The sequence below is a fragment of the Phaseolus vulgaris genome, chromosome 1, assembly GCF_051622355.1.
Source record: "Phaseolus vulgaris cultivar YP4 chromosome 1, ASM5162235v1, whole genome shotgun sequence".
Lineage (NCBI taxonomy): Eukaryota > Viridiplantae > Streptophyta > Magnoliopsida > Fabales > Fabaceae > Phaseolus > Phaseolus vulgaris.
In genome coordinates this window covers 8,632,603-8,646,013 of record NC_143498.1, presented here as the reverse complement: position 1 = coordinate 8,646,013, position 13,411 = coordinate 8,632,603, and the positions used below count along the sequence as shown (strand labels likewise).

The following is a 13,411-nucleotide window of genomic DNA, read 5'->3' as shown; positions in this document are numbered from 1 at the left end:
TGAAAAAAAGAAGAAGAAGATAGTAGTGATTTATAAATAAGTAACTTTGGGTGAGGTCCATGGATGGCTATGCAGCAGCACACAGGGTGTTTTGAACCTACTATGATTCTACTGAGAACATAGAATATGTTCCTATCTCCAAATAAAATAACGACTACTGTTTATGTTAGAAGAACAAAATCTAGACTTGACGTTGATACTAAAACCCATTTATTTGGCACACGGGTGAATTTGCCACGTTGATACTAACTCAGATTTTTATGTGCAGAATAACTTCTAATATTCACCAAATAATGGATGAAAATTCACCAGAAAAAGAACAGCTTCTATATCAATTTAAACTTTGGAATAGAGAGATAAAGATCTTATCATATAATTTATCTGTCTCTATCAAGAACAAGAAGGAAACTTACAATGAGTCAACGCCATTATGGGTCGTCTGATAATGGTACTATATCGGATGTTCTGATAAGTCTAACAAATACTCGCTAGAAAGTAAGTATTGAAGGATAATATATATTGAAATAGAAGTGACTTAATAAGAAATCTCACATATTTTAATAGATGTGTTCAAACTACATAATCAAAAAATTTCTCTTAAAGTATAATAATAACGATCATGTCTTCAAAATTAAAACTACAAACTTAGTTAAAAAAAACATAATGTATTGTTTTTTTACTACATATCAATAAGTTTATTCTTCTTCAATATTGTCTTCATAGTTTTCATTGCCATCAAGCTGCAAAAAAGACATAAATATATACTAATTAAATCTAATTCAAATAAACTAAATATAGCAACTACCAAAATATAATTGTATAAATAATCAATAACATGTCTTAATAAAATCCATTAAACTTTGATGTAACACTAGACAATTTACTGGTGTCTTAATCAACACCATTAATATACTTTTTACTAAATTTTGAAAATTTAGTCCACTCTTTGTCCACCATCTTTAATCTAATAGATACAAAATTATCATATATTGTAAGTGTCTAAAAAATAATTAATAAATTTGAACAATAATAAGAATAAAAGAAAATAAATACTTGTTCTCTTCCAATTTAATGAGTTAATCACAAGTTAAAGTTACAAAACTTGACTTGGAGTTAGCAACTGGAATTCTTGGAGGAATAGCTAGTATGTGTGTTGGTGAGTGAAGATAGAAACAAATAAATGAATTGGTAGAGTAGACTTGCAATACCTGTCATATATCATACTAACTCTATTATTGCAATAATTAAATATAATTATTACTGATTGAATTGAGTCAAATTCTAAAAACTAATATAATTTAATTAAGGTAAAATCATTATTAAAATATACTTTTCTAGAGGTGATGCACTAAATTTACAATAAGGATTAGTAAAAACAAAAAAAATTCTAGTTCCATGAATCCAAATATTTCCAGCACAATTTTAACCATTAAATAAACAAAATAGTAAACATGCTTTGAATATTTAAAATGATAAATGAGTTAAGTTTGTTAATCACACAATTTACCTCTTTCAGTAGTTAATAAAGCTCCACTTTAAACTATCTTCACCTTAAAAGGAAGCAATACATTATTTGGATATACTCTATAGTGTACCTATAAATAAATCACACGTACAAAGATTGAGATAAAATATAGTTGAACATGTGAAAAGATGATTTCTAAAAAGGCCATTAAAATGTCAGTAGTAAATCAATCCTAATTTCTTTAACCACTCTTACTTTTATTTACTTCCCCTAGCTAACATCAATAAAAACACGAAGAATTTGAAAAAAATATAAAAAGTAGCCTACACAAAATAGATAGCTACATTCACATGAATATATGAAACTTAAATAATTTAATTTTTATGAAGTCATCCAATAGGAATTCCTGTATTAGCAAGAGTTCCAACCGGATGCTGTTTTTTTTTTTCAAAAAAAATTACAGTAACAACAACATACGAATTAAACTATTTAGAATATAGAATAAATTATAGATGTTTTACTTAAGAGAAAATAAAAATATGTCTCTATAAGGAAGAAAGTTAGAAAGTTAGGTAGTAGTTTAGATACATTCTCATCACAATAGCATCTTCCATAAATGTAATAAAGGATCAAAAGATAGTGTTACTAAAAGCTTCATATGAATGAATAGGATAACGAGACAAAGTTAATGAATGTTATTGAACTGATCATTTATTCAAGGCTCTGATGGTGTAGAGATACATGGAGCCAATGGGTATACTTACTTGATCAGTTCCTAAAAAGGCCATGTAAATGACACACTCCCCTCTGCACCAGAAATCAATACCATAAAGTCATATAACAACATTGACTTTCATATAACAAGAATGATTAAATGTTACATAATCATCAAATCTACTTAAACACAAGTATTCCATACACCAATATATTGCAACATTTCCTCTACAATACCCTTTACATTTCAACTTCAGTTTTAGAGCTTTAATTTTTTTTTATTGTTTTCATTTATTGATTCCCAATTTTTTAATCTGAAACTCTGTTAACCGGCTAGATGTAGACAACTTTTTATTTTTCTGAGCAATGAAGACTCAATAAATAACTAGCACAAAAAGGTGTCAAACTCTTATACAACAAAAAAATTCAGTACTAGGTATGTTGTATTTAGACTAAAAGGTACCTAAACTACTCAAGCTTCGCATGAAAGATAAAGAGGCTTTATTTAAAAATTGATTAATCAACTAACTTGTTTTATAAGCTAATATAATTTGTAAAAATAAATTTACAAAAACAAGATAAAACCAAAAAATCGAGGAATTATGTGTCAGTTTAAAACTAGTACCCATTCTATGATCCAATGCATAAAAAGAAATTCCCAAATTACCAATAACCATTAAATTAAAATGGTTATCAAATAGGTAACCTTACAATAAAGATATACGTGATGCTAAAACAAACAACAAATTACAGTCTAATATAGTAAAAATGAGAAATATACTTTGTAGTCTTCAAGGTTGAGCTTTGATCACATCAAATTCATCCACTTTAGCAACACACTAGTCCGAGTAGATGGCACATTCATGTATGGCATATATAGAGCCACCCTACTAATGGCAATTTCACAAGACAGGAGGAACAACATAGTCCCTATTGCATTTGCTACTATTGAAGGTGAAAATGTAGATGCTTGGTTTTTTTTCTTAAGAAACCTAAGAAGGTACGTGATAAAAATTGAAACTAAACTACTTTCCCATCACGCCCAAGTGTCTAATCTACTTGTTATCTAAGTCGTGTCTCTCTTATCTTCTTCAGATAAGCTTTATTTACAAAGTTTCAATGCTTTACATATGGACGAGTCTTATTTCTAACAAAAATCGGGCCAAAAAAAGTAACTAACTAACTTCATCTACTTCTTTAAGCGTTTTGTTGACCATATATATAGTGTCAGTTGACCGAAGACCTTTGACTGTTTATTGTGTATTTTGCATATTTTTGCTCTTTACACTCGGGTTCTTCTAGTGTTCATAATATAAATGTCTTCATTTAAGCTTCTAAGATCAAAGTCTAGTTCAAAAAATGTTCCTATAATTGATCAAATCATATATTAGGTAGTTCAAGCAAAATATAAGCTAAATAATGTGATTTTTGTTATGTTTTTATAAATATCCTAATTCTATACAGAAAATACAAATTTGAACTAAAAATAGAAAATAAGAACAAAAGAAACCTTAAGGAAATACAATTAACCTAGAAAAATATAACAAAACCGAGAGTATTCACCCAACCAGGCAATGCATATCAAGGTAACGCATCATCCAAAGTCACCTCTGTTGGGTACACTTTTCAATTAAAGTTGACAGGTTATATCTTTTAGAGTGCATGTTTATCTGATGATAAGTGTCCTTAGTCACCCTAACCACCCGATGCATGTCAAGGTTACATCCTATCCCACCTTCAATGCTTCTAGTATAGTGTAGTTGGATGAGTGGAAGAATGTGTAATTTGAAATTTATAGTAGTAAAAATAGTTCACTTTAAAGAAATTAATGCACACAATTCCTTATGTGCTTGAGTTATTACGAGGATGGGATGTGTGTATTTTTGTAGGTTCCCAAATGGTGTTACGCTTAATCATATGAAGAGGATTAGTGAGAATGAAGTGTTATGCACTCAGGGTCAAGAAGTTACAAATATTTTTTTATCATATGTCACTACTACCTTATATAGAAACTTCCTAATTCATTTTTATTGCAATTGATGAAGATGTGTAGAACATGAGTTGGTGACATTTGTGAATTTGATAAAGGTGGAACCAACAGATGTGAATTATGGAGCATGATGCAGTAATAATTAGGGGTGGGCATGGATTGGATTTTCCAAAATCCAATCTAGATCCAATCCAAATCCAAATAAATGGATTGGATTTAAAATCCATATCCACTTTAACTAGATCAAATATATACGTGGATTTTTTTAAAATCCATTTAAAGTGGATTGAATCCAGAATAAATCCACTTTATTAATTATATTAAATCCATTTTGTCAATTACATTAAATCCATTTTGATATGGACAGAGACTAACTTGGCTCAAACTGGGCCTAAGCCGACTCACCTGGACGCAGAACAACTCGGCTCTACATTGGCCCCGACCCAGACGACTCGACATCGGCCTCGGCCCGAACGACTATACATCGGCTCGGGCCCGAACGACTTGACATCGGCCTTGGCCCGAACGACTCGACATTGGCTCGGGTCCGTCGACATCGGCCCGGGCCTGTTCGGATCGACATCAGCTTGAGCCTGCTCGGCTTGACATCGGCCCGGGCTCGCTCGCCTCGACATCGGTTGGGGCCCGATCGTCTCAACATCGACCGGGCCCGCTCGCTTCGACATCGATTTGGGTTCGCTCGGCTCGAGATCGGCCTGGGCCCAAACGACTCGACATCAGCCTGGGCCGAACGACTCGACATCGGCCCGGGCCCGCCAGACTAGACATCGGCCCAGGCCCGCTCGGCTTGACATCGGCCTGGGCCCGCTCGACTCGTCATCGGCCCGAGCCCGCTCGACTCGATATCGGCCGGGCCCGCTCGGCTCGACATCGGCCGGGCCCGCTCGGCTCGACATCGGTCGGGCCCGCTCGACTCGACATCGGTCGGGCCCGCTCGACTCGACATCAGCCCGGGCCCGCTCGGCTCGACATCAACCTGGGCCCGTTCGGCTCGACATCGGCCCGGGCCCGCTCGGCTCGACGTCGGCCCGGGCCCGCTCGGCTCGACATTGGCTCGGGCCCGTTCGACTCGACATCAGCTTGAGCCTGCTAGGCTCAACATCGGCCCAGGCCCGCTCGCCTCGAAATCGGCCCAGGCCCCCTCGACTCGACAACGGCTCAGGCCCGGTAGCATCGACATCTGCCCGGGCCCGTTCGGCTCGACATCGGCTCGGGCCTGTTTGACTCGGCATCGGCTCGACATCAGCTTGAGCCCGCTCGCCTCGACATCGGGTTGGAGCCCGATCGTCTCGACATCGACCGGGCCTACTCGCTTCGACATCGGCCCGGGCTCGTCAAACTCGACTTCGGCCCGGGCTCGCTCGGCTCGTCATCGGCCCGGGCACGCTCGGCTTGACATCGGCCCGGGCCCGCTCGTCTCGACATCGGATCAGGCCCGTTCGACTCGACATCAACTTGAGCCCGCTCGGCTCGACATCGGCCCGAGCCCGCTCACCTCGAAATCGGCCCAGGCCCGCTCGACTCGACAACGACCCAAGCCCGGTCGCATTGACATCTGCCCGGGCCCGGTCGGCTCGACATCGGCCCATGCCCACTCACCTCAAAATCGGTTCAGTCCTGCTCGCCTCGAAATTGGCCCGGGCCCGCTTGCCTCGACATCGGTTCGGGCCCGACCGTCTCGACATCGACCAGACCCGCTCGCTTTGACATCGATTTGGATTCGCTCGGCTCAACACCAGCCCGAGCCTGCACGATTAGACATCGGCCCGGGCCCACACGACTCGACATCGGCCTCGTCCCGCACGACTCAACATTGTCCCAAGCTCGAATGAGTAGATGTCGGCCCTGGCCCCCTCGGCTCGACATCAGCTTGGACCCGCTTGCTCGTCATCAGTCCGGGCTCGCTCGGCTTGACATCGGCCCGGGCTCATTTGGCTCAACGTGGACTTGGGTTAACTTTGCTCAACCTGCTCCTGAATTGTCTTGGCTCAACCTGGATCGGGCCAAGTCAAAATCCAACCCAAAATACAATTTGGATAATTCAAAAATGTATCCAATCCATATCTAATCCATATCCAATTAAATGGATTGGATTTGAAATCCAAAAATATGGATTTGGATTTGAAATAAATCCATTTAAATGGATCAAAACTAATATGAATTTGGATAATTATGGATTGGATTTTGTAATTTGGATTTTTTGTCTGCCCTTATAATAATGTGAAGTAATTGATTAACGATTAGTTATAATTGTTGTTGTAGATGTTATGTTTGTAGCATGTGTGTTGTTGATGTAATCTTTGTTGTTAGAGTTGTTTCTTTATATATTGTAGTATTCTTTGATATAATGTCATGAAGAAAAATTTAAAAATTCATGCTTTTTTTTTTTGTTTTTTTACAACTATATTTCTTCAAAATTAAATATTACATACAACTTTTATTTCTTCATATATCTATATGTCTCGAAAACATTATTACACATAACATAAACTATTCATTTTATTCAATTAATCAAAATTAATCCATATTCATGTATATTTTTTTTTTAATTTTTAACAGTTCCTAAATAACATTTTGTGTTCATAAATAAACACCTACTCATTATAATTTTACATTTAAAATAAACCTACACAATTACTTTTTCTCTAAACTAATATATTACATATACTATTTTTTAAAATCAATATTTTTTTAACTCAATCAATTAAATTCTATCGTATACATTCCTCTACCTTCTTCTAATTCTTTAAAAAAATTGCTTTTTTGTACTTTTTAAAATATATCTGTTTCTAAATATTTATTTATCTCACTTTTACTTCTCTAAATAATTAAAACCTACACACTTACTAAATAGGCTTAATTCCCTATCTAGCACCATTTACATCTTTATTTCCCTATCTAGCACCCTTTTGTTTTTATTTCCCTATCTAGCACTCTTTTATTTTTTATTTCCCTATCTAGCACCATTTTAAAAATAAATAAATAAATAATAAATTATTATTTTTTTAATAATTTTAATTTTGAATACATTAAAAAATAAATATTTTTAATGTTTAAAATAATTATAAATATAATTAATGAATAAATAAATGAGTTTTACAAAATAAAAATAAAAAAGTAATAAATTAAAAATATTTAGTTTAAAATTATTTTTTTTTACAAATGTTACACTTATTTTATTGTTGTTGTTTTTATTTTCTAGACTTATTTATTTTTGCATTTTTTTCTTCTCATTTTTAAGCATTAAGTGTAACATTTGTACTAGTTTTTTTTAGAATTTTGCATTTAGGTAAACACTTCAATATTATTTATGTGTCCACTATTAATTAATACTAATTGACTTTGGTTTTTTTATAAATATGTCCTGTATTTTTTACTTGAAATTAACATGATTACATCATCAATAATAATCAAAATAAATAGTAATTTATGTTTATAGATTCAACTTTTATGTTGTTGTAAAGTTTAATTTTTTATTTTCTTTATTTAAAAAATAATAATTTTAAACTAAACATTTTTAATTTATTACTTTTTTATTTTTATTTTGTAAAAATTCATTTATTTATTCATTAATTATATTTCTAATTATTTTAAACATTAAAAATATTTATTTTTTAATGCATTCAAAATTAAAATTATTAAAAAAAATAATAATTTATTATTTATTTATTTATTTTTAAAATGGTGCTAGATAGGGAAATAAAAAATAAAAGAGTGCTAGATAGGGAAATAAAAACAAAAGGATGCTAGATAGGGAAATAAAAACAAAAGGGTGCTAGATAGGGAAATAAAGATGTAAATGATGCTAGATAGGGAATTGAGCCTACTAAATACAATTAATTATTATTACTGTTAAAAAATTAATTTTAAGTTTTTCTTCAAACAGTTCTTTTCAATTAATTATTTTTATAATTTTTTCCTTAATTTTTTCTCTTCTCACGTGGCTTCCCAATAACTCAATAGTAACCTAAAAATAAAACCTTGCTACCTTTATTAAATGTTGTGTAAAATGTACTATTGGCAGAATAGAAAGCACAAATAGTGCTATTTCAAGTGAAAATTTCTATTTCCTCAAGGGCACGCACTCAACAATACCCATGTCCCCCACAAGGGTATGCTTTTTTCGAGAATTTTACTAAAATGGTGTTGTTTTTTTAAATTTACATAAATGGGCAGATTCAGAAAATATTATAAGAATGGATATTTTTTTGTCAAAGTTGACAATGGAGTAGACAATATAAATTAAATTCCTTAACCTCCTACTTTTTTTCTTTTAATTAAAATTTCAACCGGATTGGCAACTTCAGTTTAAATAAAATTGAATACTGGATTGACAACTTCAATGTATTTTATCTCAATTAAAGTTGTCAATTCAATTGTCAAGTTCACTTCATTTTTTCTTAAACAAATGATAATTAATATTTTTAAAAATAAAAATATATAATTAAAAAAATTATTTTATAAATAAGAAAATGATATATAAAGTTGAATAATTAAAATGAATATTTTTTACAATAATTTTAAATAAATTGGATTAAAAATGATTTGTTTGATAAATTAAAAATATTTAGTATTTTTTAAATATTGTTAAAGTTAAAAATACACTTATAAAAATGTGATATAATTTATGTATAAATTTTTAGATTATATAATATATGAAAGTATAAATTATATAATATGTAAAAAGTAATAATATACATGTATTTATGTAAAATAAATGTATTAAAAATAAAATAAATTATTCAATATAAGTCATTAAAAGAAGATGATATTAAAATATTTGATGAGAACAACATTGCAAAGGATGACTCTACTGTCTAAATGGACAATTTCCTCTGTTGTGACCTTCATTGTGACAGTAAGAACATTTTTTTGTCTTGTTCTGAATTGATTGATCTATTTCATTATGCAAACGAGTCGTAATTGGTCGTCTCGAGTTTTTACGTCGCATGTGGGGTTCTAGTATGAAATTTGGTCCGGTATAAGTAGACCAATAATCCTCGTTTCGAACGGGGTGGAATTCAACTTGATATGCCTTTCTAATTGTGTGGAGGTTGTAAATTGGATCAATGAATGTCGTCATTTGTAAATGACAAGAGGAACAAACGATAATAACATGACGACAAGGAAGTCGAAGAGCTTGAAAGTGGCCATAATCACACCACCAATCATTTAATCTAACTGTATATGATTGAGGTCGCCGACCATGTTGGAGGGTGGCTAATTCTTGGACATCAAATTCAGAATTTTCTGCATTAAACCTTTCCACAAAACACATAGATGAATCTTGTTGATTTTTTCTAAGTAAGGTTGTGATATCTTCTGAATAATAATGACTTGCGCGTAACATGGTGTCTATTTTGAAGACTCGTTCAACAAACCATGTTTTTGTTTTTTCAAAAGTTGTCTTAACCAAAGCGGAAATTGACAAAGAACGAGCTCCCTTAAGCACGAAGCTAATGCATTCTGCTAGATTTGTGGTCATATGACCATACCTCTTTTCCCCATCATATGCTTGAGTCCATTTCTCTAATGGTATGCGATCTATCCAGGAAAATGCTTGCTTGAACTCAGATCGCATAACTGATAGCTTTGCCTGTACTATGGGTTGTTTCATCTCATAAGTTGTCATAAAGAAGTAAATGAAATTAGTTAAATGGTAAAAGGTCGTAATTATCTGTGAGAGAAGGTAAGGAATGTCATTACCCATGTTAATCAATTGTCGTTTCAGCTCAGCATTTTTGAATTTTTTGTTGAAATTCGATGTGATATGGCGTATGCAATACACAGAAACGAGGCCGTCTCCTTCCCATCCAACTTCTTCGGATTGTAATGCTGAAATTATACCGATTCCTCTATCATTAATCATGCACAAATTCGGCTGAGGTGTCACATATTGTTGCAATAATTGGAAGAACCAAATTAAAGTCTCCCGAGTCTCGCCTTCAACAATCGCAAACGCCAATGGAAATATGTTTCGATTCCCATCTTGAGCGGTTGCGGTCAACAATGTTCCATGGTATCTTCCAGTTAGAAATGTCCCATCAACTTGTACAATGAGCTTGCAAAAATTGAAACCATTGATACAAGGCTTGAAAGACCAAAACACCCGATCCAACGTGTAATAAGAATTGTCTTGAACACCATCAACCATATAAGGAGAAGCAATATACTGCACAATTGTCCCTGGATTGCTTTCTTTTACTGCTTCCAACCATCTAGGAAGATCATTGTAGGACTGTTCCCAATCGCCAAATGCCAAAGCAAGAGCTTTCTGTTTTCCCAACCAAGCTTTTCTATACGTGATAGTATAGCCATGCAGATTTTTTGCAATTAAGCTTTTAATTGGGACGGAAGGGTTTGCTTTGACTGAAGTCAGCACCATGGACGCAATATGGGTTGAATCCAAATTAACATGGTCTGCCGTAAGATTTGTTGACAAACAAGTATGTTGTGCATCAATTTTTTTTATCTCCCATTGATTTCGGATTTTACTAAAAGATGCACGTAATCTCCATTCGCACCCTACATCATGATGTATGCACCGAGCCACATATCTGTCTGACTTTGATTCCACGACAACAAATTTGTAATCGTTGTCTATGTGGTATCGTTTTATGGCATTCAATGTCGCCTCCTTTGACATGAAAGACATGTGTTCATTGAGTTCGCAATCGATGTTATGTCTGGATTGATTGCCAGACGAAATATATTGTGAAAATCTGTTGAACTGATCTTCATCATCCAAATCAAAGTCGTAGTTATCTCCATCTTCACTTATGTCATCCACTATGTTTGTAATTATTGGTTCTTCATGCTGGCTTAGTGACGTTCCACCGACATTCCACGTGTCCATCTGCATTTAAAAAAAAATGATAAACAAGAATGTTACGGAAAATTTACATTACCTTTACAACTTTCTTTGAACTTTATACTAGAAGGAGAAAATAATATATCTCACAAACCTTGTCCTCAATTATTTTAACTTGGATGTAGAAATTAAGAGAAGAAAAAGTGTAGAACAAAGAAGGAATGCAAGGCTAGAGAGTTGCATTGTTGTTCCATTATATAACAAATGTTCTGTATGAGTACAATAATTTTTATTCATAAGTCAAGTCATCATGTAATTGTGACAGAAAGCCATCACTCCACGCTACACTTGGTTTATTTTTATTTTTTCTAATTTTATAACAAAGAAGTTGACTTCACCATTGACAACTTTGGAAGAAGTTGCATTCACCATTGACAACTTTGGAAGAAGTTGCATTCACCATTGGCAACTTATATTAAAAGTTGTCTTCATGGTTGACAACTTTGTATAGGCACCAAATGAAAAAAGCTCACACACCATTGGCAACTTCATTTGCAATTTCGTGAACCACCAAGCAATACTTTATTTTGTGTCCAACTTTATGTCATGACTATAGTTTTCATGGCAGAGATTCTTTTTTCATGACAGAGATTCTTTTTGAAAATGAAGTTTGAATTCAAACTTTCATTTTTTGAAACTCACACAAGCAACTCTATTTAATAGAGTCTGTGTCCTATGCAAAACACTCTCAAGCTTTGCCATTGTTCCAAAGTGCTTAAGGGTGGCATTCAATTACAAAGGTAAGTTCTCTCTAATATTTTAATTATTTATTTAATTGTAGTAGCAAGCACATGCTAACAAAGATTATCAGTATATTTTAGCTATCATAATTTTTTTTTTGTATTTTCTGTGGATGGATCTGTATATATTTTTGTATTACATGGTGGCATTACTCATGAATCCTTGTTCATTCCAGAAGAAAATTTTATTTTAGTTTTGACTAAAATTTAGTTCTATATATATGAGAGAAAATTACATGTAAAAGAATTTAGTTATAATAATTTAGTTCTAATGTACTAATATCTTTAAATTTGTAAACAAAGTTAACTACTTGAAATTTGTTCTAAAAACAGTAACAAACATTTTTTTTATTTTCATACAATGTCTTCATTATAGCCAATGAGTAGGAGTATTTTATAAATAATAAGGAATAGAATAAGAATCTCTGATGGAGCAGAGAAAGAGCCAATGGACAAAAGAGTTATCCATGCTATTCTCCACATGTTATCCATGCGCAGAAAATAATATGGTTGAATGAATTAAATCACAAAAAATTTCATGTAATATAGGTTATATTTTACCCTTTACTTTGGTTCTAGCCTTTGAAACATCAACCATACTGTAACATCATAAGTGTGCGTCCTGGAGATGTACGGAGAAGTGTAAAAGGAAGAAGAAGAGTGTTAAGGAGGTGGTGATAGTCATGGTTTGTGGTGAGAGGGAACAAAAGTGAATGAAGTCGCGGAAGACTTATCATGAGTGTTAGGTTAGAATTGCATGGAATATTAAATGCAGCGTTGTTTGTTAGCGAAAGAACACTGATTGGCTATTCAGTTCACGGTTTCTTCTTCAGTATAGACCAAAAACGAAAGTGCAAAAGCAAAAGGAAACAAAACCTGTTAATCTTTTATTGGAGAGTTAAAACAAAAAAAAATTAAAGAAAACTGAGAGGGTAAAATATAAAGATAACCATTAATTTTTCATTAAATTTAATTATATTTTACCACTTTGAATACTTATATTTTAATAGTTATCCACACACAAACAATATTTAATATTTATACTCTGTTAAAGAAATTTAAAAATGATCCTTTAAAACATGAAATTTTAATTATTATCAACTTATAAAAAAAAGCAAGTTAATATAATTAATTGATATTAAATATTGACAAACAATTGCTAAAAATATATTTTTATTTTATTTTTCTTATATTTTTAATTGTTTGGACATAATATATTACTTTCAATCAATATTTTTATAATATGTTATACTCAGTACTCTTTAATTAGTATGTATAAATATCTTTTCGTTATCTTTAATTTAAGAAAATTAATGTTTATTGATAATATCATTTTAATAGGAATTATCTATAAAGGTACTTTAAAAATTGGTTGTATTTTCAGGAATCATTTTATTAGAATTTTATGGCATCTCATCGTCTTCCCGCGAATATGTCTATATTGCGACTCCAAGAGAAACATGTTACTAAATACGTATAGGAAGGTAATGAAAGACTATTGAGACCCAGAAGACATGCCACAAGGACGACCACGAAGACAACGAAGAAGACCACCATGTGGCACAGCTTCTCATAGATGACAACTTTTCCTATATTTCTATTTTCTAATC

General features: G+C 33.0%; 1 protein-coding gene across 1 annotated transcript; it reads right to left on the bottom strand.

Annotated features, from left to right (window-relative positions):
- Window positions 1-695: 695 nt before the first annotated feature.
- Window positions 696-11,763, bottom strand: LOC137815385 (uncharacterized). Its single transcript, XM_068618527.2, has 4 exons — window positions 11,704-11,763; window positions 9,686-11,046; window positions 2,230-2,272; window positions 696-740 (listed from the first exon to the last, which is right to left on the bottom strand). The coding sequence occupies exons 1-4, from the start codon at window positions 11,761-11,763 to the stop codon at window positions 696-698; spliced, it is 1,509 nt and encodes a 502-aa protein (XP_068474628.2).
- Between the last annotated feature and the right edge of the window lie 1,648 nt (window positions 11,764-13,411).

Bases quoted from the DNA above. Each gene is read 5' to 3' on its own strand.
- LOC137815385 (XM_068618527.2), bottom strand. From the start codon at position 11,763: ATGGCAAAGCTTGAGAGTGTTTTGCATAGGACACAGACTCTATTAAAT. The intron at 11,047-11,703 runs GTGAGTTTCAAA...TTTTAAATGCAG, and splicing joins TATTAAATAGAGTTGCTTGT to ATGGACACGTGGAATGTCGG. The intron at 2,273-9,685 runs GTATGGTCATAT...TTTCTGGTGCAG, and splicing joins GCATATGATGGGGAAAAGAG to AGGGGAGTGTGTCATTTACA.